At 36.4% G+C, this 25,363-nt stretch overlaps 1 protein-coding gene across 2 annotated transcripts in view; it reads right to left on the reverse strand.

The window, feature by feature from the left end:
- Positions 1-25,363, reverse strand: part of RAB3GAP2 (RAB3 GTPase activating non-catalytic protein subunit 2) — a 48,545-nt gene that overhangs the window by 20,365 nt on the left and 2,817 nt on the right. The window contains exons 2-17 of one of the 2 annotated variants that reach the window (XM_072856973.1): positions 16,818-16,882; positions 13,395-13,518; positions 11,707-11,788; positions 9,456-9,503; positions 9,264-9,339; positions 9,016-9,117; positions 7,794-7,893; positions 6,822-6,914; positions 5,819-5,967; positions 4,738-4,817; positions 4,535-4,624; positions 3,583-3,722; positions 1,631-1,847; positions 1,147-1,290; positions 791-873; positions 184-248 (exon numbers count right to left, since the gene is read on the reverse strand). In XM_072856973.1, coding sequence (XP_072713074.1) covers positions 184-248; positions 791-873; positions 1,147-1,290; positions 1,631-1,847; positions 3,583-3,722; positions 4,535-4,624; positions 4,738-4,817; positions 5,819-5,967; positions 6,822-6,914; positions 7,794-7,893; positions 9,016-9,117; positions 9,264-9,339; positions 9,456-9,503; positions 11,707-11,788; positions 13,395-13,518; positions 16,818-16,882 — 1,658 coding nt within the window. Of the gene's footprint in view, positions 1-183; positions 249-790; positions 874-1,146; positions 1,291-1,630; positions 1,848-3,582; positions 3,723-4,534; positions 4,625-4,737; positions 4,818-5,818; positions 5,968-6,821; positions 6,921-7,793; positions 7,894-9,015; positions 9,118-9,263; positions 9,340-9,455; positions 9,504-11,706; positions 11,789-13,394; positions 13,519-16,817; positions 16,883-25,363 lie in introns of both variants that reach the window. The other variant, XM_072856972.1, reaches the window with a different exon arrangement.

Below are 25,363 nucleotides of genomic sequence, written 5' to 3' on the forward strand. Positions count from 1 at the left end.
CACCAACCACAACAACAACAGAAAACAAAAAACCCCCCACCAAAATAGCTCAATTATTTGCTTCAGGTAACTCCAGGAAAAAAAATAACAGATTTTGAAAGATTTAGAAAGATTTAGCACTCTAATCTGATAACGCAATTTTTTTTTTCTAATGTTAAAGTATACTGGCTTCTAAATATTCACCTGTTTCTTTGTAGCAGGGTATTTGATATCAAGTATTAATTCCTTTGCTTCAGTTTCAATCAAATCTGCAAAGACAATCATGACTTCAATTCATATTTCTCAAATGCATTCTGAAAAGCAAGTCAATCCGCACCACAGTTAAGATGCACATGGGTTCACGCTACAGAGATGAAGACACTATTACAAAAGTTGCCAAAATAAGCTTGGGGAAAATGAAACAAAATAACAGCTCAGTGGCATCTCTTACTCCAAATCTGTCTTTTGTAAGAAATATGTATTACAGGAAGAAGAATATCTAGAGTCAAATGCTCAACTCCATTACATAGCATCATGGGTTGCAAATACACCATGTTTTATGCAAGCACTCAAAGTAGAGTTCAGTTAAGATTTACATGGCAGACAAGGCTTATACTGGATACTTGTATGAGATTAAATTTAATCTGGTAGCTTATTAAAAAAATACAAGCTACTTAGAGATCATAATTCATAGCTCATACAGCTAGCTGTCAGAATGCACTGCAATCATACCTCTGTTTGTACACTTACAGGATAATACAAGAACCATTTGATAACATACAATCTTAAGAAATTATACAAGAGAACCTACCTGGATCTGAGGTTTTAGCTTTGAGTAAAGCATTTAACTTCTTCACTAGATGCATATCCTTTGCTCGCTCACTTTTTTTATCACTGAAGGGAAATAATTTTAATTGTATGAGTGAAGAGAACTGAAGTGAATGATTCAGAAAAAAAAATAGGTGGTTTCTTTTTGATTATTTATGCTACTTGAAGGTAACATCACATTAATAAAAATCAAGTTAATGCATACAAACCAATGAGACTATTACCAGAGTACTATTCAGCTTGAGAAGGAACACCAGAATTGCTCTCTCTAAATAAAACATTGCTTCCAAAAACAATAATGAAATTCATTTGGTTATACAGAGCACAGAAAGTCCTTACCTCAGTGCTAAATGGAAAGGTACATGGACAGTTTTCACACTTCCAGAGACTGGATCAACAAGGCATATCTGGTAAGTCTGGGGCTGCCATCCCTGACTGGTCACATTGTTTAGACCCATTATTTTATAACCAGGATACAACAATCTGAAACCAACAAAAAACACAGCCTTCAGAGCGAAGAACAAAATTAGCAACCTCCCCTTTCCACACACTGAATAAAAAGACAACACATTTTATAAAGCTAAGGTTTATATATAATAAGGTTTATAATAACTGCTAAATGTGTTTATCAGGAAAGACTGTAGAGTGATGAAACACGACAAAATCCTCTTCTATCAAACAACAACAAGCTGCATTCAGTAGAAACACTGTGGGCAATGCAAAAGCACCTGCCAGCACTTTCCACTTTTTACCACTGGCATATCCACATATCACTTCATTGCAGGAGCGCAGCCAATATGCCTACGTGCTAACTGTTTCTTACCTACAATATTTCCCCACGTTGAAGGCTCCAACTCGAGGCCCTTGCTGCGTGCTCCATACTTCCAGAATGCCTCTCCTCCGAGCATAGATCACAAGGAACTGAGCCACTCTGCTTGGACCTTGTGCATTTCCAAAAGGAGAAAAATCCATCTTCTCAGTTTCCCTCTCATGAAGGTCCTCTACAGTCTGTATCCAACCAACTTCTGCACCACGGTATCCTTTTGTAAGAGAAGACAGAAGTTCATTAGTGTACAGAAATTAATACATGATTAGTACACATCACCACCCACTTAAGTACTATTCCAGCAGCAAGCTGTCTTAAACTGTGTTTCAAACTGTGCAACTCTGGCTCGTAGCCAGACTCCTGTCAAGAACTGTGGTCCATCGACTCAGAGCAGGACCCACCAGAAGACTCCTTAGAGCCAAATGCAGCCTCCAGCAAAACTCTGGGGAGGAACAAGTTCTTCTGGGAGAAGCCCCAGAAAACCACAAAACTCATCAGGTCTGTACTCCGGACGTTACACCAATGCAAAAGCTTCTCGGAGAAGAAAGACCTGTAGTAAGTGTCCAGATTTCTCACGTTTCAAAATAACAAAAAAAGAAGATTTAAGGAAGGAAATTTGCATAACCTATTACATGGGATATGTAAGTTTTTATTCATGTTTTCATAATTAAAATGCAATTTTTAGTCACCCAATAAAAATAGTCATCTTCCCTCTCCCTCTCTCTAGGTAACACAAATACTTTCCCTCATAAAATCTTCCTTAACAAGAAAGGCAGAGATGCTCTTATGACATCACTAAACTATGTAATGGTTTAGCAAGTACAAATGAAGAGTCCTCAAGTGAAATACTAATGTATAAAACAAGTTTATAAAAAGATATATCAAGAAGGTTGAAAAGTATTCACAACTCGATTAATGAGAAAAGGTACGATCCAAAAGATTTAATTCAGTAGACAGCTTTGCTTAAAAAAGAAAAACAAAAACAAAAAAAACCCCAACGCTATTTCACATCTCAACAGCCTCACCGGGGAAAGGCTGGCAAATTGTAAATATGCATCTGACTATCAAATAAAGCTTAGGACTCTAACAGTACTTCCTAGATAATATGAAGCTCTCAGTAATGAAGAAAAAAAATGTCCAAGAATATCAGAAAGCACATATTATAGCTAATAAGCTTCAAAATATGAGACAAAGAGAATGCACAGGGGAAACATGATTACTTTAGCAATTATACAGTTAGCGTGTTGCTGAAGTAGCTACTATATTCCTGACCACTAGTTTTCTGAATTGGTAGTGTGGGGGAGAGAAAAGAGCTAGAGATTTTCTATCTGTTCTTAAAACTTATCTTCCATCTCCTAAAAAGCTACAGAATTTTAATTCTATAGAAAAAAAATAACAGTTGTTGTAAATATTAGGTATAATTACAATTTGAGAGCTTAACATCTGCATTTTTTTTTTCAAAAAGCCCTCACTTTAGAAAACTGCCCTTCTTGCACAGTCACCATGATGAAATGAGAATCTAACAATTTGTATTTTCTTACTGATTTTTCAAACTTCTATTTATTTTCTCAGCAGAATTAAAGAAGATACTAGAGCTTATCAAGAGAAAGAATCTTGGAGAATAGAGCTACAGCTCTTCTGAAAAAATTATTAGGTCAAAAGCTTTCTGTGGGGATACAGTCTGTGGAAACAAAACAAAAAAAAATCTATACAATACAAACCAAACAGACCTTATATTTACTATAGGCCATATCAGTATTTCAGGGATTGGTACAACAATACCCTTATGGACTTTATATTACATCTGCCTTTAATATTTGGTTTGTAATAACACAATGTACTAAAATCTTTCTTATTAATGGAAAAACACATGGAATTCTAAGTCTGAACATAAGAAGCCACAGTATTTTGAAGAACATTATTTGCTATACTAATATACACTATCATACCTTTCCACATGCGAACTGCAAGTCCTCTTGTAACATCCAGTAAAATAACCCTTCCAAATTCATCTGTTACTGCTGCTAAAGTGTTGCATGGAGAAAGACATATTCTTTCACCGTGGCGACGGGAATCTGGAAGTCCAAACCTAAAAAAAAATTAAAAAAAAAATCTAGCAAAACCACTAGATACCTATTTTTCTTCAGAAATCGTAAACAGAGTATCTTATAAGGACTAAGATTTCTTTTTTTAAGGTAACATAAAGGTATGGGTAAAATTAAGAGCACAGTATGAAAAAAGTTTTTGTGCTGTCTACTGGGAGATCTTGTAGGTCTGTTAAAGTCCTACTGAAAACCAAAGTTCAGGAACTAGGATATGCGATTGCCTTGTCATGCACTGTCAGGCAAGGATCTCAGAGCAGTGGGTTACTTTGTAAGCCTTCTCTTATTGCCGACTAGTCTTGAGAATACTTTAAAAAAAAAAATCAGGAAAAAGAATCAGGAATTAAATTAGTCTTTTATCAGCTTTCTTGAAAACATTAGGCTACAACCTGTTGTTCCCATTCTCCTCTCTCCACAATCAACAGGGAAACAGGATACCTCCTTTTTGTGAGGGGCTTTAAACTATCTTAAGCAGCAAGCACTTCATGAGGCTTCTTTGAAGCTCTTCAGTAATAAACTTCAGGACTGATATTCGTGTGCTTATACTGTCATTAAACTGTGCACACTGTTCTTTTACAGTAACAATGAACTCACACAATGGAAGTGAAAGAGATGAGTAATTTGTCCAGCATGATAAACTGAAATGAAACAAAGTTTAAAACAAATGACCTGCAAACTATCATTGCTGCTTCAAGTCAAGAAAAATAAACATGTTCATCAATTATGCACCTTTCAAAATAATTCAAACAATTAAAAATACAAGAGATTTAAAGCAATTGAGACAGTATGTAAAACTTACCTCACTGCCAATGGGGTTGCCGGTTCAACTTTTGGTTTCTGTTTTTGGGCAGGTTCTTCTTCATGTTTACTCTTCCAACCAAGCAAGCCACTTGCAATAGAAAAAACATATTAAGAGAATCATACTAATGGTCCTAAAAATCCTCAAACTATTATGTAGCTACTAAAACAAAAATAATTTAATGTAACTTTTTATGTTATTACCTGGCAGCATTAAATAATGCTGAAGTCAGTTTACTTGCAACTGCTAAGGCAACATGAGACAGCAGTGGCTGTGAGCTACCCTGAAAGAAAGGAATGAAGTGTTTAGAAAGTCAAGAAATAGTCAGCTGTGAGCTACCCTGAAATGAAGGAACAAAGTGTTTAGAAAGCCAAGAAATAGTTCTTACACTGAACTCAACTGCAGAATAGTTTTTCAGGCCTCCTATGGACTTTCAGCTCAGAAAGCATAGCTTTAAGACTCTGCAAAATTTTAATTCATTGCCCCCAGAAAAGCCATTCTGACATCTCTTTACCATTTCAAAATCCTCCTGAAAGTCACTGGTAGCTCAGTATGTTTGTCTGCAACAGAAGTTAAAAAAACCCTGTGTATGATTTATCATGGAGAGTTAGCTGGTGTACGGCTTTGGCATCCTTGCAAATATCAATGTAAGCAGATTTTTTCATCAATATATTGGAAAAGCGAGTACAAAATCAAAATTCTGATTCTAGCATTTTCAATCAACTTTTGATCCTGATAAGGACAGCACACATGTAGGGTCTGAATGTACACAACACACAGCTACATTGCCATCCTTCTCCCTCCTCCAATACAAGAGAAGAAGATATAAGTCTGCTACATGTATCATTAAGCATAAGTTGCAGTTTTCTTCTACGAGTAGTAGTTCCACTATATGAATCACCACAGTATACTCAGCCCGTATGTGTACATGATCAAAGGCCAAAGGCCTCCAAAAATCCTTAAGATGCATGTTTACGCAATCTCAACCTAATTATTTTTTTTAAACTTACATTACTTAATTGACAATAAATTAACAAGTGAAAAAATAAAAAAATTACTTGAATATCACATTCATTTGAAGATTTTAAAAAAAATTTCTCATTAGCAGGAACCTGTGGTAGACATTACTATCACATATACTCCAAATCATTCCAGTTTCAGAAGATCAAGAAGAGGGGGAAATGTCAGTGTAAAATGAACATAGGAATACTTCAGAAATACCCATACAGAAAAGAGAAGGATTAATTATTCAAAGTTTCAGCAGGTCAGCTTTGTAGTACATACCTCCAGGGCAAAAAAGAAACCAGTGAAAGGATTGGATCCAACAGTAACATACTGAGACATAGCAGGTGGGCTGTTTTTTATAGCTGCATTATATCCACCTATATTGGAGGCAGTCTTCATTTGATCAAAAGGAGACAGTGTCATGATGCCTAACAAAAACATTAAAGTGAATGTCTTATACTTTCAGAACAAAGGTATGAAATTGCTCTAAAAGCCTAAATATATTCCTGCCTTCTTGACTGACCAGCTAACATTCAGAGGGAAGGGAGGAAAGCAGCTTTAACAACAGAAATTCCAAAAAACACCGCACAAATAACCTAATGTACTCAGGTTAATTATAAAGCATAGTTGGTTTGTTTAGAAGAAAAAAAACTTCAGCAGAGTGAAAAACAACTTCAGCAGGAAAAACACACCTACCAGATTCACTTCACCTGCCTCGTTAGCCCCCTTCTGACCTCTTACCTGCTTTTGCGAAAAGGGTGGAAGAGAAATGAAGCTTACTGTGCCTCAGATCTGCCTGCCTGACAAGAACCTGGGCTTCTGCAAGTTCCCAAGGAGTAAAAGTCTTTGAGAGCCTAGAAGTTTGCCTTTTTTGGAAAGGAGCAATCTCAAACTTTAGTTTCTTTATGTACTAGACTCAGGAAAGACCCACACCAGTCTTAACCTGCCTGCCAGACCATTCTTTAACCTGGCAGAAATGGGAATAATTGCATCTGATCTAGCCTCTCTTGGCTGTTTCTTACCAAACAAGAGAGGACAAGACAGCTACAGCTGTAACTTCCTTTCTTCCCCTCAGGTGGAGAGGGGAGGCTCAATCAGACTAGAAGAGAAAGTAAAATACATTTTTGATGACGGTTAATGAGATCATTTACTACAACAGGCTTCTCCCACTATTTATTTCTATCCAGCCAGTTCCACTAAGTGCTCTCACCCCAAATTTAACAGCACAAAAACATTCAGTTTCATTTAAGCCAAATATTTGAAATTAAACAGAAATGCTTACCAATACTAGCATGGTCAACAATCGTATCCACATCTTGCAAACCCCATTTCTTATAAGCTAATGGTGGAGGCTGAACATTCTCATTGCCAGATGCTGCAGCTGACAAAAGTTGATAAAACACAAAAAAATTCCTACTGAGTAAAAGACAAAGTCATAGCATAACAGAGGGGGGAAAAAAATTGATGCAATCTGAAGTCACAAAATAACCTAGTTTTACATTAACATACATTTAAACACCCACTGAGCTAAAATGGCCTTTTGAAATACATACCTTAATGAAATTAAAACATTTTTTAAAATTAACTGAATAAAATTGCACATTATATTCTATCACAACTATATTTTGTGCTTGCAGCGACCTTTGTTTTACTAGTCATTCATGGTTTAATATTCTGTACAATTTTAAAGTGCTACTACAATTTATTTCTGTGGTCTGGGCATGTTTTAGTGGAAATCCCCCTGCCAAAGTATTTGCAAAGTCAGCACATTCACCAGATATGTAACTGTGAGGTAAGAACAGTGGTAAAACTAAAGCGATGACTGAAACTCTTCAAAATATCTATTACAACAAACATAAATGATCATGAAACAAAAAAGGCCTTGACGCTGTGTAAGCACTGTTCAGCAATAGCTAAAACATCCGTGTGTTAGCAACGCTGTTATCACGAATCCAAAACACATCACCATACCAGCTACTATGAAGAAAATTAACTCTATCCCAGCCAAAACCAGTACACAGTATTGTGGTGAGAATGTACAAGACAGCCAATGATACTCGGACAACTTGTGCTCCAAGAACATTTTCTGTAGAGGAAGAAATTTCCTTGTATGCAGTAGAGGCCTATATATTGATGGACAAGCAAGGAAGATCCAAATTCCACCTTGATTTGATATTTAATAAACATAAGTAAATTTCATGTAATGTAAAGTACTATTACAGAGTCAGAAATAAACATTTCCTCTCAAACATACCTCTTGCTACCTGATTGCGACATGCACGAAGGGACTGAAAGAGGCTGAAACCATCAATTGTCACAATTGCTGCTGGGTACAAGATACTTACTTCTTCATTCTGTGGAAGAAAGTGAGAGAAGAGAGACCAAAAAAAAAAAAAAAAACCCAAAAAAATTACTGTTATTGTAGTAACAGATGGTTTTCTAGCTTTTTATACTATTAACTACATGAAGATGAGGATTACATCCAAAAAGTTAATATCTAACAAGCCCAAGGCAACAGAATAAGGTAAAACTACAGAAATTCAATATTAAACCATCCGATATATGAATAAATTATTTAGGCACATAATTTTATATTTTTATCTTCTTTCAATGACTTTTATGTTTGCTTAATATATTTGATGGCTTAGGGAGGAAACACAAAAGTTACAGCAGCTTGTGAAGGCCACAGAAAAACAGGTTTATCTAGAATGCAAGTATCAAGGTTTTACAAGCCAAATTCTGAAACTGGATTAGCGCCTGAATTGCCACTTAGGCACATAAATGCTAATTTGGTGATACAAATTCAAGACTCAAATTCCTTAATGCTTCTGTATTTCAAAACTGATCCCAAAATGTCATGCTAAATCACATGAGCACTTGTATAAAGCAAACTTGGAAATTTCTGTAACTTCATTAGTTTTCTGCATAAAGCATGCCAACTCAGCCAAGAGCAAAGAAAGCTGGCTTTTCTACTAAATAGCTTGAGCTCTACAAAAGCCTTCTCTGCAGGAAATACTCATGACAACATGAAGGTTCCTAGCACTATCTCCTATAAAGATTGTTTTAATTTTCAGCTATCTTCTCTGTGAAATAATTAAGATAAGTTCTTATGAATGAGTACATAAGCTCTTGGCACCTGTCAAATTGTGTTTTCTCCTTTCATCCATACATTATTGTATTTTGTGCACATGAATGAATAAACAGGACATGAATCAAGCCTTCCTTTGCAAGGTTAACACAGAGAAAAACAGAACAAGTCTACAGAGCTAACTAAATAATCCAAAAAATAAAAATAAATTCTGAATCCTCAAACTATACAGGCATGAATACTTCTAGAACAAGAAATCCAGAGTCTCTTGTTCCAAGGAATTGTCCACCCATCAAAAACTGGTAAAGGACACACAGGATTCACAGAGAAGACTCCCTTCCATACCCCATAACACTGCCACTTCGCTTTTGAAATAATCTGACAAAACCTGTTCTGTGACACCAGGATGCCTGGGAATTTCATAGGTTCTGCACTTGAGCTGTAGGACAGGATCTTCGTTTAAAAGCTGTGCAAGAAGCAGTACTCCATTCTAGAAGAGAAAGAATAATAAACATGAACTTTTCTGTCCCTTTTCTTAGGGAAGGCAAAAAGCACCATCTGCAGAAACAGAAGTTTTATAGAAATAGGTGTTTATTACAATAGCTTGCTGTGGGCCTGCCACGCTGAGAAACATACCTCGGTGTAAAAACGAACATAGCCAGAGGTGAAGCCAACAACAATGCAGGTCCAGTCAGGACGGCCTGTGGAACTCCTGTTTCACAAAGATATACTAGAAGTTAAAATCAAATCCTGCTCTAAGCTGTAGACATATAAAAGTGTAATGTAAGGAGACTGACGATGCATATACATAAGAATATAAATCCTTACCTCTTCTGACTTGCCAATGGGATACACAATACGCTACTCACACATTCACTAGAAACAGAAAGATAAAACTAATGAGCATATTTTTTCTCCAGGTGTGAAATTTTGCTCTACACAAGAGATCTTGCAGAGTCAGCATTTTTAATATTTTCACAATATATTAATGCAGCACACAATTTATCAAATTCATATTAAAAAGGCAAAAAACGCGCTTTCATTTTAAAGACATTTTCAATTACAAGTTCAGGAGTCCCCAAATAGATTGAATGAGTGCTTATTACACCTTGTTAATGTCATCTTTCATCATTTACAGACTGATTATTCTGCCAGTACTCTTCAGTAATGACTCAAGTTAAATCTCATGTACCTAAAGATAAGTCATTTTTTTCTGATCTATAATGATATACCAAGAACAACCACTTTTTTAAAAAAACAACTGAACTATACTTATCAAAATAATTTTTTTAAATACATTATGCAATTAGGTAGATTTTATATCCATTGCATTTCACCGCTTTATAATTTGAGAGCATTTGAAGAGCTAACATGGTCTTCCCAGTTAACGTAGTAACTCAGCATGCTAAATGCATGGCAGGCAAAGCATCCAGAAGGCAAGCAGATGAGCAGGCCTCAATATCTCAAATCAAAAGTTATTTAACTGTTAGCACGATAGAATGTTTTACACTGTCTGGGGAAACAGAAGCAGTAAAAAGGTTTTATGAAAGAGCATATAAATTCAAGACGACATCCCAAACAGCACCTAAAGCATATAAGCCTGCAGTACTGTCGATTATTTGCATTTCAGGTCACCTCCAATCCCCAAGGAGTGATTAAATAATCAGGCTAGACAATTACAGAAAAAAAGCTTTCTAAATGCAAGTTTGACATGAGTTGCAATTCAATTACAACTTCAAAGCAATGTTACATATCTCAGTGAAATCTCATCTTCCAATAGCAAAGCTTAGCTACCACAGAACATTATCAGCTGAAGGCAACTTTGGGCAAAAAAAAAAAGTCAAGTCTTTTGACAATCTGACAGTAATTGCCATATTTACACTTCCACAGAAATCGAACCCTCACCTACAGGAAACACTCGCAAACCTTAAATCAAGATGTAGTGAATATAACTGTGTCTATCTAAAGAACGCTACCTGTTCCATACGCTAATGTCTCTTAGGGCTGTAATAGTAGTAAAAAAATCAACCCCAAAGATAATCTCTTTTCCTTTTTTTAATAAAAGATGACAGAGTAATTTCAGTGGTAGTATGGGGAAAAAAAAACAAGCTTAGAGATGCACATAAAACAGTTCAAATGTGTGGCAGCAGCAGGTTTATAAAAAAGGATGATGAATTTTACAGATTGGAGAGAGGCTGATTAAGTCAACACCTCCTGCAGCATAACAGAAGGTTGAAGCCAATAGGGAGCATGTTCAAAGGCAGACAGCAACTCAAGGCTGCAAACTTAATAATGAAATGCAAAATCCTCTTCCATATGGGAGATTCGAGAAAGCATCTGTCTGGTTATTCAGAGACAGATCAAGCAGAAATATTGTATAAATACCAAACGTATGACCAAAGCAAATTTTCCAAGTCCGCTAAATGACTTGGGAGTCCAAAACCATTTCTAAAAGTGACTGAAACTGTAAGAGGATATTTACAATGGAGGTAAAAAATGAAAAGCATAGATGAACTTCACTGCATCTCAAAAGATTAACACTTTTTCTATCACATGAATGTTCCTCACTGCTTATAATTTGGAGTGACTTCTTGATCAGAGAGATGACTTTATATTTGCTTGAGGTTTTGGAAATTAAAAGAAGTATTTCTAAAACAACATTTCCAGTTGCAACATCCCCTAACAAAATTTCATCTCTACTATAAAAATAGATTTTCAAAAAGGGTACATATACTTTTTTTTTTCATTCTAGAACAGGAACTTATAAAAAGCATCATAACCCAGATCTATTAAAATGTCTACATTATATGCAAATACACTGATTTGCACACACAGTACCTCTGTTAATTTGTATGAACTTGTTCTGAGATATCACACTATGCATGAAGAGTGACCTTTGCAGACAATGTTTCTGATCACCCAGGTTACTCCACTTCTGTTTTCAACATTAAAATGCAAAAGACCATGAATGCACTTGGATGAAAGCAAAAAAAAGAAAAAAGTACAAGTAAAAAGCATATGCTACTAATTATTAAACATGAAAATGATATTTTAATCACAGATGTATTTCAACACCTACCCTTCTTCAACATTCAGAGAGCCGCTCCAGCCAACAGCATATTGCATTTCCTCTTTTCCCTTGTCACTGTGCTTCCATTTAGCTGCCATTAAGAACAAAGACACTATCTATAAAACTGTAATGTTTTGCATCTCTCGGATGTAGTTCTATTCCTAATCCTTCTCTTCTGTATGATACATCCTACCACACTTAGATTAAATACCAATTACAAACCTTGAAGACCATAAAAATAACACTACATTTTTTAGTGACTTCTCTACAGAACTCCCACGTTTTCTTAGAAATTTACATGGAACAACATACTACTGAAATTCTGAAATGCCTAGTTTTGTTTAAAAAGATTTATACAGTGATAGCTACTTCATCAAATTTTAAAAGGTTCAATTAATGAAACAGGGATCCTTAGGAGAAAAGTACTAAGCAAGGGCAAACTTCTTCTGGGTTGATTACTGAAGATGAGCTTAAACAAATAGAAAAGTTTAATTTTAACCCCCAAGATGACATGGGAATCCTACATTAAATCTGACAATTTTTAATCATCCCATCATCATCAAGGTTAGAAAACACTACACTTTGTTATTCACAGGGTGCTATTACAGATGACATTTGATTGTTGAATCATCTCCCAGGTGCCAATGGAAAACTGAAAAAAAAAAAAAAAATTATAGTATCGTGTGCCGTTTGTCTGACACCTGAGACACAGGGACACTTCTGCCATTGTGTGGTAAGTTGCCACTGTGCAGTTCAGCAGAAGCAGTTCTCCAGCAGGTGAGCTAAATCGTCTCCTTATTCTCGATCCAATAGCAATATTCTTCAGAAAGTTCTTATCTTTTCATTTTCTGTGAAAAATTAGTGACTAACCTACACCAGTTTTGGAACACACAACTTTGCAGGGAATGACACATGCAGCATGACAACTCAATGCAATCTGCCTAATTACGTAACTCGGAGCTTGAACAGCCTGTTTTTGTTTTAAAATGGTATAATATTCCCCATGTCAGGAGGTTTCCCTTCATCATGCTCTCGTGCCACCAAATGCAGCTGTTAATAGCACCAGCACCCTAGGCAACAGCATGTATGTAAACAGCAGCTGGCTGATCAGTGTTCATATATTATTAACAGTACCTTTAAAAGAGTTCCAAGAGCCCTGCTTTAGAGTAAAATATAAAGCCATCCATTCTTCAAGATGGAGAATAATTTTCTACCAAAGGTGGAAATCTTAAAAAACAATCCACCTGAATGCTCCCTCCTCCAAGTGACACGGGCTCAGTTAGCTCATTTTTTTCAAGGGAAAATAAAAATAAGGTCAAATATTTCTTAATGGCTAAAATTAATATAAAAGTTTTGTTTTGCTTATTGAGCACCATTAACGTAAAGATCTCTGAGCATTTCAAACAACCGGGTAGTTGTACTATACATTAAATTTAATTATTCATGATAAAATAGTTTTCTCAGATCAAACTATAGCTGAGAACTAAAGACAAAACAACTTACTTGCCAAGCAATACCTAAAAAATGCATGATGTGTATTACAAAACACTCCAAAATTCTTTAAGGTACGACTTGGGGGTAAGCAGGTGGGGCCGGGGTGGGGGTGTGTGTGTGACGATGACACAATCTTGTCCTGATTACTATTAAATGTACTAGTGTGTGTGTGTGTATATATATATAGTAGAATGTATACTTACGCACTAAAAAGACTGCTTTCTGTTCATTAGCTATTACCATCAGGTCATTTGTTGGTGACAAGGACAACACACAGTCCTGCAGCCAGTAATTTCTCTGGTTCTTGGAAGTAGATTCCTCTTCTTCCTACAGGTAAAGCTTTAATCAATGTATGCAATAATTTTTAAACACAGCAGCACTTGCAAGATTCGTGACAACATTTTGGCTTGCCCTCAATACCAGTGCCAAACGGACTATTACTTATGAAGTCACTAGAGCTCCAACTTGCATGAAAAGCCATGAGAAATGCATCAACCTTACACTAATTCTATCTGCGTGTTTACAAAACAGAAAACAAAGAAGTACTCATCACTAACTCTACTCCTCAAAATCTTCTCCTTTCACCAAAGAGACACTAACAGAAGGAGACTTAAAGTTTTATTGTTATTGATTAGAGACTGGATAGTTATTCTCATTATAATCCATACTCAAAATAAACAATTTATCCAAGCTTATACACTGACCAGCACTGAGTAAATATATGCACATAAGAAGAAAGTAACTAAACTGGCATTCACACTATAGCCTCATGGTAACATGCAACAGGGTATCATCATGTGCCTTTCCACAATAAGGAACATTACAAAGAAACAAACTCATACTAAGAAGTGCCAAATTTTAAGGGTTTAACAACGGGTAAGTTAGGTACCACCGTTACGTATAGAAGCAAAATGATTGCACCTTTTTTCCTCTAAGGAACAAGCCAAATATTTGACTGAAGAACAAATAGGCATAGCTCCTGCTAATCACAGTTCAAAGGCAGAAAGTAGGTAATAGGTTTTGAGCAGACTCCTACAAGGTCTCTCAGAGATGCTACTTGGGCTTTCTTAGCTCCATCCTCTTGCCTTGATCACAGCAATAAAATCACTTTCCCCTGTCCACAGTCTGTATTTCCATAGCCAGATATCCAATCCTACCTCCTCCTGGCCCTCCAAAATACTCCTCCATCCTCTACTATCTCAAAGCCCTTATACACAAACAAAAAGCCCAACAACTTCAGTGTGATCATTTTCTGATCTGTGCAATTTATTCTGTTGTAATAAAGTTGCATGTACTTGAAAATATACACATCTACTCCAGGCAGAAGAAAAAAGTAGGAAAAATTTACATATCATACTCATGATCAGCTACCGGTTACATTTATTTCCTTTTGTAAGGTTGTACCATAAAAACAGTCACTTTGTGCACACAAGAATACCCTGTATGTCCAACATAAAGTCTACATTAGCACAGTACAAATATTCAGCTACCTATCTTTGTCCACACTATCACTTGCTTTGTGCAAGATGACGTCCTATTTTCATGTCATTTTTGTCTGTCAATGGATACCAAGTTCTAGAGCAACACAATTTCCCTAATTACTGACATTTTTCAAAACTTTATAAAGAGGTGAAGTTGACTGGGATACTCATGACAGCTTTAACTCCTCATGACAGAGATAAACATATCATGTATAAAAACACACAACCAAAACCCAAAGAAAATCCTTTTAGTAATTTTTAATTTAATGATTTTCAAACTGAGGAAAAAGAAACAGAAATGAAAAGTTTTTCTAAGGATTAAAAGGAATTAAAATTATATCTCAGAGAATTTAAATGACATTATCTGCATGCATAAACAAAGAACTTGAAATCTAAAGACATAAAATATGGCCATCTCATGTTAGTGACAAAAATAAGCTAAGACTTAAAACAGGAAAAGCACTGAACTTGTCAAAAGAAACTACTTTCAAAGGTGAAAGACAGAATGGTTAAAATCAGCATTTAAGACAGGATTTCACCATCACCATCCCTACAAAATAGCTAATCAGTTCCATAAAAAGACAATTCATGGAAGAAAACTTTTTTAAATTTGATTATTTTTTTTTTTTTTAATTTTCAATGCCTTCTCAAAAGTTGCTATGTTCCATGAAATAGATACTTGTCCAGGTAACTTGAGTAATTCCAAGAAAAGATGCATTTTACACCAACTATAATGCAAATCAACCAACAGTTAGAAGTTTTAAAAAGGGAATTCATTGTTATATTATACTAATAATTCTCAACTCTGTGCTAGACTGATGCATTCATTTTGGTGTGTGTATATGCTTCTACACAGAACCTGTTTGCTGTGGATGACAGTTCATTCTTTCTGAAGAGTTTGACCTGGAACTACTAGCAACTTTGGAGGAAAGCAAATAAGCAGAGCAGGAGGTCTTTAGCAACAAGTGTGTGAACTACCTGGCAGAAGAGCTTGACATTTTAAAGAGTGAAAAAGATGATGATTTCAATTTAGCCACACCTGCTGGTTCTATCAAATTACAACATAAGTAGTAAACAAAGCATTTGTTCTCCTTATTAAGGAAGTTATAAACTTTACAGCACATCTTACAAAGATGTGGCCTGAGAAACACACTATAATTTCATGGCAATTATAGGGGAGCTGAATACCCATCCTATTTAAAAGTTTTTATACTCTTGTTATTCCCTGACATCAGCGTCAGTGATTCATCCCTGGGAGACACCATGCTCGTTTCAATTTGTTTCTCACCTCAGCTGAAAAATCTGTTTTCCTGCTGAAGTAAGTAGTTACAAGGATACTGCCCAACTCCTTGGGCAATCTTCCTGCATACTGAGATAGACAGCAGATAAGAGAGTTCTGTTAGCAAGGTGAGGGCTGAATTCCTCAGTCTACCCTTAGCTCTTTCTAACAGGGAATTAACCAAGCAGTTCTGTTCAGATGATTCATTCAGGTGCAGAGGATTTCTACACAGACAGCTTCCCTAAACATTTTATCCTGGCAGCTAGAAGTCTCGGCCTTACCAACAATTACAGACTAGCCATGTTATTCTTAGCTGAACTAGCTGGACAGAGGGATGCTTTCCCCCCCTTTAAAGAGCAACTGTGCTACCCCATCCTACGTATGTAATTTGATCCCTCCTGCAACACCATCCGCACATCACAACATAAAAGGAGTACTACGTGATCATTAGAAAGATGCTTGTGTCAGTGGTTCATGATTTAGGAGTCTTTGATTTATATCAATTCATGGTAGGTTATTATAACTTCACTGCCATGCCCTACTGTCTCCGGCTATCTATAGGACAAAAAAGATAACCCCAGCTGCAGCAGCACAGAAAGATGTGTGTACACTCTAGTGAGAAAAAACCTATGGAATACAAGAATATGAGTAATTATCACAATAGGTAACATCCAAGCTATATTTAGAAACAATTACGGGAGCAAGGGACAAACAAGCAGTCACATTTAAAACACTGGTCAAGATCCTTCTTACCCAGGTGATAACTACATAGAAGAAAAAAAAAAAACCACCACACACACAAACAAGTGGAAAAGTCTTTTAGAATAAGGCAAGTTAGCAATGAAAGCTCATACATATGAACTTACAGGCTCTTGTAATTCTGCTTCATCCCAGGCTCCCCAGCCACCATCTTCCCAGCTTGTTGATTTGCCTGTTTTAAATGAAAAAAGATTTGTCACATGAATACAGCATAGGCAACAAAAAACACAATCAAAAGGATTGCTGGTGGTTGTTTTCCTTTTCCCGCCAATGCATTATAACTTTGTTTATGGCAGATACTAAACAAGTTCTACAGAAAGAACCATGAAGTGGTAGAAATGACTGTCTTATTTCTCTGTATTTACTTCCATTTTTGACACTATGGAAAAGTAAAAACAGAAGATGTAACCTAAGTACAAACTGGTAACAGGTGCAACCCCACCTGGGACAAATTAATTCTGATAGACGGGTCAAATTAATTCTGATAGACTGCATCTAGAACTCGGGGCAAGTAACATCTTACAGTGCCTGGTACAACACATCATTGATCCTTCAACAGGGCCTTTCTGCACTTTACTAGAATTATTCAATCAAATTTGTCTTTTCTCAGTTTCTCCACAGCCACTTCAAGAGAGCCAAGACATATTTCTAGCTTTATACAGCAAGCTGAAGCAAAGAGTGAGGGCATAAGGGGGGGAAACCCTACGTGTCCACTTGACACAAACTTTCTCCAGCGCGTACAAAGACCTCGCTGCAAAATTTAAGCTTTAGCTTGATTTAGCTAATTGTTACTACTCCAAAGACCACAGAAGACTCATCTTGTACATATCAGGCAGCTACAGAGGGAAAGTAAGGGGACAGCAGACTCTCTCCAACCCTTCAGGACTTTATGTACTTGTCCCCAGATATCTTACTAACTGACATAAGATGACCTTGTAACACACTACAAGAACCACATATGCACAATTTTATGAGAAATAGTATTTCTATACATAAGTAAGATATGTTCCTTTCCATAATGATGGATTTTGGATTGGTTTAAGATAATTGCAGGATCAGCCAGTAGCAACATAAGTTCATTTTAATAGGACATGGAAGTTCATGCGTGACAACAAAACAGCTGAGCCCAGAATAATGCAGACCCCACCACCACCACTCCCAAAGCAGCCAAAACAAAAGCTGTGGCCTCTGAGGGGAAAATGAGCACAAGGACCTTTCGTATTTACCTCTTTGCAAGACAACACAGAGGAAAATTAATGAGACACTGATCAGTTTCAATTATGTCATTCTGAAACCTCAGAGAAACCACAAGCTTACAAAATACCTCAAACACCTGAAAAAACGGAGGTTCACAGAGACAGGCCTACTTCTCGGTTGTCTTATAAGAGTTAATAGATTAGTCATATAAAAAACAACTGAAATTCTTTCATCTAAAAATACAGAATTTGATGTGAATGTAAAAGCCTATACAAGAGGTAATTATGCATAGGCACTTAGTAGTAAAAGATGTCCAATTCTCAAACACCACCATCACTGGGACCCTCAGTAAGTATCCCTGTAGTTCAGTGGAAAAGCAAGCACTGACTTCCATCCAGAAGCACTAACATGAAATCTGAAGCAGTAACATTAATAAGACTTCAAGACTTTTCCAAGGATTTCTTTCAAGTTTTTAATTAACTGATGTCATGGCTACATTTACTTTAAGAAGATGTTTAAATGCCATGTCTCAAATTAGTTTAAATTTAGTTTTAAACAAGCAAGTTTTTGCCATTTTGGATGGTCAAACAGTATGGATAAAAAGGTTTGTATCACAAACACTCCAATTTTACTTGGTCTAAAAACTCTGGTTCCTTTGCCACCAAAGCAAGCAAGGCAGAATCCAGGACAAGAAAACAGAAATCTGTATTCCGTCTGTTCAGGCAAATTTTTTAACTTTTGTATGGCTAATGAAGACAAAAAACTTTAAAAAATATTTTAGCTTAAGAAAGAAACTTTCCACCAATGCTGTTGAGAAGGTATTTCACAAGACTGTAGAAGACAAAACGCCCACTCCAGAAATAACCTTTGTTAAATTGAAAGGTCTGTACCATCTACGAAGTGGGCGAGTCAGACAGTTTTGCTGCATCATCATCAATACAGATCTGACTGCACCTTTATTTCAGGTATAACTATATATGCAACAAGCTTCCAAGGGTGACAGTCTCATCTTGTATTTGAGGTTGAAAATTTTCCAGTGTACAAATATATAAAGGAGAATTATAGCAAATACTTCTGAATATAAACTGCAAGAAGAAAGCATTAACTAACTTCAATGTTTAGTTTAAGGTAACGAACAAAATTCTACTTCTGTTTGCATTTTATTATCTCATAAGGCAACAAAATCTCCTTCCTATAAAATCCATGGAGGCAAGAAATCTGTCAGCATTGCCACAGTCCAGAGAGAAACACAACCATATCCAAGAAACACAGGTGGGGCCAGCGCCTTCCCCTACAGCACAGAGCAGACCAACCTTTCCAAGAAACTTCAGCCACTTCAATTCTGAGACCGAACACCCAACATAAAACTTTAACTGTGAGGATTCTTGCTGCCTCTTTGTGACTAGCTAGATTTTCACAGTTGTTGTCATCTTCCTCGGATGAAGCTAGATCAATCAAAAAAGGGTGGAAAAACAAGGTAATGGTGAGGCAACATCCCAGCTGCAGAGATCTTTCAGAACTGTGTCCTGCTCTGCAAAGCCCGCATCCCCTCCAGCTTACAAAAGTTTACAAGCTTGCTCCTTCATATCCAGCCTCCACATTGTACAGACTGCCCCTGCATGCGCTAAGCATGTATTTCTCAAGCCCCTGCATGCATTCTTTCCCTCTTTCCATACATTCTTTTTTTAAAAAAAGAAATTAAATTAAAAATAAAATTGTTTCCTTATCCATTTCATTCAGACACTTCACCTATGCAATGGCTAGTGAAGCAGGGTATTAAACAACAGACAACTAATCTCTGAAACAAAGGACAGAGAAGCAACAGAGGGATACACCTGTAATACTTTAACTCAAAGCACACTGTTATTCACCCGTGCCAATGAATTACAAAATATTCCACAGAAGCTGTCAGCTGGCAGACTTTCCCATCCACCAGCACCTGACAGTGTTGGTCAAGTGAGAGATGACACAGGATCCAAGTTCTGTCTACAACACAGATTTTGAAGAAATACCCCACCGTTTCCTTTAGCAACATTACAGATTAGAACTAGCAACCATGGAATGAAAGACATGATCTAGTAACCAATACGTAAACAGGCCCTAAACAGTTCTTGACTTGCAACATATTCATTTTTTCCAGTTCACTGTTGGGAAAAATCAAGCCTTCCTGTGCAAATCTACGTTTCTATTCATCGCCATCTCTGACTAGTAGTAGATGTCTGGTAAACAGTTCTCCCTATTTTGATAAAACAGCAGCAATATATCAGATTTTGCTTTACTGTGGAGATTGCAAAAATAAAAGTTAATCTACTGGGTCTACAAGAACCACTCTACTTTGAAGCACATAGCATTAAAGCTCCATCATCAGCACATTTAAAACTTTAGAGCTGATTTAAATGCTGCACATTTGCAGCATTGGTGTTAATGTATAAGAAAATTCATTTCAAGCATATTTATCATAAACTGAAGACCCAAAAGAATAATTTCTACCGATAAGCATGCTTTGTTTAAAAAACAAGAAAAGAGGGAAGAGAAACCTTAGCAACAGATCTAGACCAATGAGGTCTAATAGGCATTTAACAGGTCAAATTCAGTATGAAAGATGTTCTTACTCAGTCTAAGACTTCCTAAATCACAGAATCTATCTCTGAGCACAGAAAACTGGCAGTGTCCTCCCTTCCAGAGCACCATAATGACCTGGAGCAGGTAGCAGAAACCTCTCCCTCCTACCCGCACCTCTATGTTCCAGCTCTATGCAGCAGGTACCAGACAACATGGTTGGCATGGGCTTGCCCAGAAGACTATATTTGCCCAAGTGGGAGAGCATGTGTTGAAAACTGGACTCCCAAAGCCACAAAGGTCAATACCCCTACCTACACTGATATATAGCTTTAAAACAAGCATTTTTATGTTCATAGATTTTTTTTAAATAATAAAAATTTCACCTCATACACAAGCCTTTAATCTGTCCCCAACAGGTTTTAGATTATTGGCCATAAAGTATACATAAACTATTATGTATACTCTTTGTACATATAAAAATGATAAATAAAACCAAGTCATGCATCAATTTGTTTCATATCTTAATGCACTGGGTTTGGCTGGGATAGAGTTAATTTTCTTCATAGTAGCTTGTATGGTGCTGTGTTTTGGACCTGTGACGTCACAAACACACCGATGTTTTAGCTATTGCTGAAAAGTGCTTGCACAGCATCAAGGCCTTTTCTGTTTCTCACATTGCTCTGCAGCAAGTGGGTCGGTGATGTGCAAGAAGTTGGGATTGGACAAAGGACGGCTGACCCCAGCTGACCAAAGGGCTATCCCATACCATATGTCATGCCCAACGATAAAAGCTAGGGGAGAGAAGGAAGGGGGTGACATTCAGAGTTACAGCATCTGTGTCCCCAAGTAACTGTTACTGTAACTTCCCAAGTAACTGGAGCCCTGCTTCCCCGGAAATGGCTGAACACCTGCTCGCTGATGGGAAGGAGTGAATTAATTCCTTGCTTTGCTTCGATTGCATGCAGTGCTTTTGCTTTACCTGTTAAACTGCCTTTATCTCAACCCACACGTTTTCTCACTTTTACCTTTCCCATTCTCTTTCCCATCCCACTGCAGCAGGAAGTGAGCAAGCGGCTGTGTGGTATTGGCTGCCTACTGGGGTTAAACCTCGACACTTAATTGCATGCATGTAGTTTGTTGCGTTTATGATCTTCCAGCTTGTTTCCCATCCATGCTTTAAGAATTTATAAAATTAAGTAATAGTGCAAGAAATGATTGCTTATGAAGTGCAAGAGTTTCAGATACCATTGGATTGCATAATTAGTGAAGAAATAGAAGCAGTTTCTTTTCTTTTCAGGCCAAGGAATTTTAGAAATAGTTTAGAATCTTCTTGCTATTCAGTAATCATAGGCCATTCGTTTCCAAAGCTCCTCCAACACAGAGGTGGACTAATATATTAGGTTGTTTTGCCAGCATTACTAGGAAGCCCCTTTTGAGACTAGTATTACATTTGTTTTCTCTTACCACTTCAGACGTCCGGGGGGGGGGAAGAGAAGATGACACAAACTAAGTTAGCTCGATAATCTGAAAAAGAACCACTTGAGCAATTTCTCTTCCTTTAAATGGTCACAACTGCTTTCAATAGAATAAAAGACAACTAAGTTAAAGATAAGCCAGGTACTACACAGATTCTTTAAAGTAACGCTGCAGATTGCCATGGTTTACAGTTGTAACTTAACGCCAAAAACAAAGTTTGAGGTACCACAGCAGGGGGTGGGGGGAAGCTTTGTGATGCTATATAGCACAGGAAACAAATGAAACAGATTACATACAAAACATAGCGTTTCAGCTTTCTTTCAGGTGCAAGTGGCAGCTTAAGTTATTGCAAGAAAGAAGTCTATCCAGTAAAGGAGGTGCTAAAGCAGCAAAAAAACTCAGATGCGAAGATAATTTGGACAAAGAACTCTGACACCATTCTGTCATGTGTGTTAAAAGCATGTCATTTAGTCTTCCTCATATCTCAGAATGTATTAACAATTACAGATGTAACACAATGCAGGCAGAGCACGTATTTTTATGATATTTTACGTGAAAACTGAAAGAAACAAATCTTAAATATATATCATACAATCTGGACAGGGACAATCTGATTAAAGAGGCAATACAAAAGAGCTTGTCAGAAGACTCTTCAATAAGAATATACCAAATTCAATAAGAGGGATACAGAAACAGTTAAGAACAACCCTACTGTTAAATGCAATCTAGAATTTGATTTTGTAACAGGTTTTTTTTTTGTTTTGGTAACCTTGTTTGCAACTCTGAAATAAAAAGCCTGGCCTTGTTTATTTCTGAATTAAATTACTTGATCCAGATAAAGCAAAGCGTGCAAGAACAACTCCAAAGATGTTGTTTAGAGTAACTGGGCTGAAGAGCACTTTTCAGGATGCAGTCAATGTAACAGTGCTGGATTTTGGAGAAGAGTTCCTTCGCCAGGCTTAAGCCATCATTCCTACTGTAAAAAGAAGCAGTAAAGTGACACCTCATAGCTCTGAGCAACACCCTAAATCAGAGGGTTAATTTTTTGTTCCCCCTGAATAAGCAGCAGCATCTCAAAGTTGTGTGCTGTGCCACACACCGCTCTGAAGCCATCAGCTCACTATCATAGATGCAGGTATCATTGCTTGGGAACTCCCAAGGACAAGTCTGGGTTTGGTTTTTTTTCTTATTAATTTCATTTAGGTAATGGGAGACAAACACATTTGGGAACGAAAAATATCTGCACATCAGGAAAGTACTGATTTTTTAATTTCATATTAACACCCCCAAAGTTTAGCTAGCAGCAGTCCTACCTGGCTATGTCACTGAATTGCTGTCATCAAGCCTATCAAATATTTTAAAACACACCATTCAAGCTCAGAATCTACTGGAAGAACAGAGACACATCACTTTAAATAAACTATAGTTAAATTCCTCAAATTATAAAGATTACAGAAAATGTTATGTGTCTTTATTGCTCAATCTTCTGCTCTTTTCAGTTAAATATCCATTAACTTCCTAATGCTAAAATTCTGTTATGCCTGTGAAGCTTTATCACATTTTGCAAATAAGATGGATTTTTTCATTCATGTCGTATGCCTTATTATAGACAGTTGTATCATGGAATTAACTGTTCCAGCTGTCTTCTGATCTAGCCAACATGCATCCCAAAACATCTTCAACACAGCATGCTGTCAAACTAAACATAAAGCAAATACTTCTATTCCCAGTATTCACACATTTGAAACAGCAGTTTTCAAAGCTGCTTAGATACCACAAGGCTCAGGCTCCACAGAGGATTTGTGCCTCATTATTAGCATTAACTTTTCCCAAGAATCTTAAATTCTCATGCTTTATTAGTCCTGATCATTAAAACACGGAAAAGCATTCAACCCCCTTCTTTCCTAGAGGATAAAGGAATGTGAATTCCATATGAAGCATCTTTAACCAGTTTACTCCATAATACTGTTTTTATCTATTAAGCCACATGAGGCAAGATCCACCCCAACACCTTTTATTCTAATACAACCAATTAAAAAGTAGCTGTATATTTGTATCACTACAGATCAACAGTCACCTCAACAGTCTATGAACGTTTCTTAAGTTATTTCAGCATTGCATTATTAGCAATCTTAACATATGATCGCATAACACAAACAAGGAGAATGACATGAACCCTTCCTTCCAGTGTTTCCTGACCTGGGAGGAAACAGGCACCTGCAGAACTGACTTCACATGAGGTTCAAAGGAGGAGGACACCCAGCTTACCAGACAAGTATATCCTTTGCATAAACTAGACACCCTGCTGGGCTACAGAAAAAGATTAAGTGAAGTTGTAGTTGATAGGATGCTTTCCATCACCTTTTTCTACTGTTGAATGTGTTTAAATGTTTACTTGTACAAAAGAAGGAAAAAAATAATAATCAAGTTCCCTTAGAATAAAAATGCAGAGGGTTTTTTTTAAGTCAGTAACCTACATCTATATTTTTAATACTTGTAGCACCTTTTCAAATTAAATTTGAAATTGACAACCTAGATTAACTTACTATAATTAAATTAAATATGTTGTGATGTCAAATACGACTAGGTGAAAAGGTACAGTGTTTTTATTCATAATAAAGGCATCTAACTGCCAACTTTTATTAAAGTCACAGTATCACACAGTGATTTAGAAATGTATACTGCTTGCATTTTCCAAAGTAAGCAAATTCTTTTTGTTTAAAAGTATGTACAAAAATGCTTTTACATTAACCACCCCAGACTGTAGTGAGGCCAATAGACTCACAGAAAATATTTTTGTTAGAATGAAAAAATTACTACAGCTAAAACAGCAGAAAAAACTTCTCTGATCTATAACTAAGCAACCAAAAAAAGAGAAGACCCATAGCTTGTAACAAAAATGCCAAAAAGCACACACTGAAGATCCTGGAGGCACCTTTTCAAAAACATTTGTTACCCAAAATCTGACAGGAGCTTTTGAAAATTCTACTAAGCACCTAAAACATGAAGTTATGACTCAAAAAAAAAAGTAATTGATTTGTTAACTGAAGTACTCTTTGTTTAATAAAAATATTTAATATGAACATTTATTTTCCTAAGGTAGACAACATTTTTCATTTAACTATGAAGTTTAACTAGTAGTGAAAGAGTTTCCACACAAATGCAATGTAACTTTTAAAAAAACAAACACACAAGAAAAAAAAAGTAAACAAAAGGTGCCGGTTCTCCAGTTTAAAATAAAAAATACTTTTTACTTTGACATGTGTTTATTAAGCTATGTTTGTTCACACATAAGCAATTACATAAATTTAGTACATAAGATTAGTACATAAATTACACAAGTTTAGTACAAAAACTGTATTTGATAGCAAATGAACATATTTTCTTTGTTGAACTTATCAGTAAAAACAAACTGCTC

This window comes from Ciconia boyciana, chromosome 3 (genome assembly GCF_034638445.1).
Source record: "Ciconia boyciana chromosome 3, ASM3463844v1, whole genome shotgun sequence".
NCBI lineage: Eukaryota > Metazoa > Chordata > Aves > Ciconiiformes > Ciconiidae > Ciconia > Ciconia boyciana.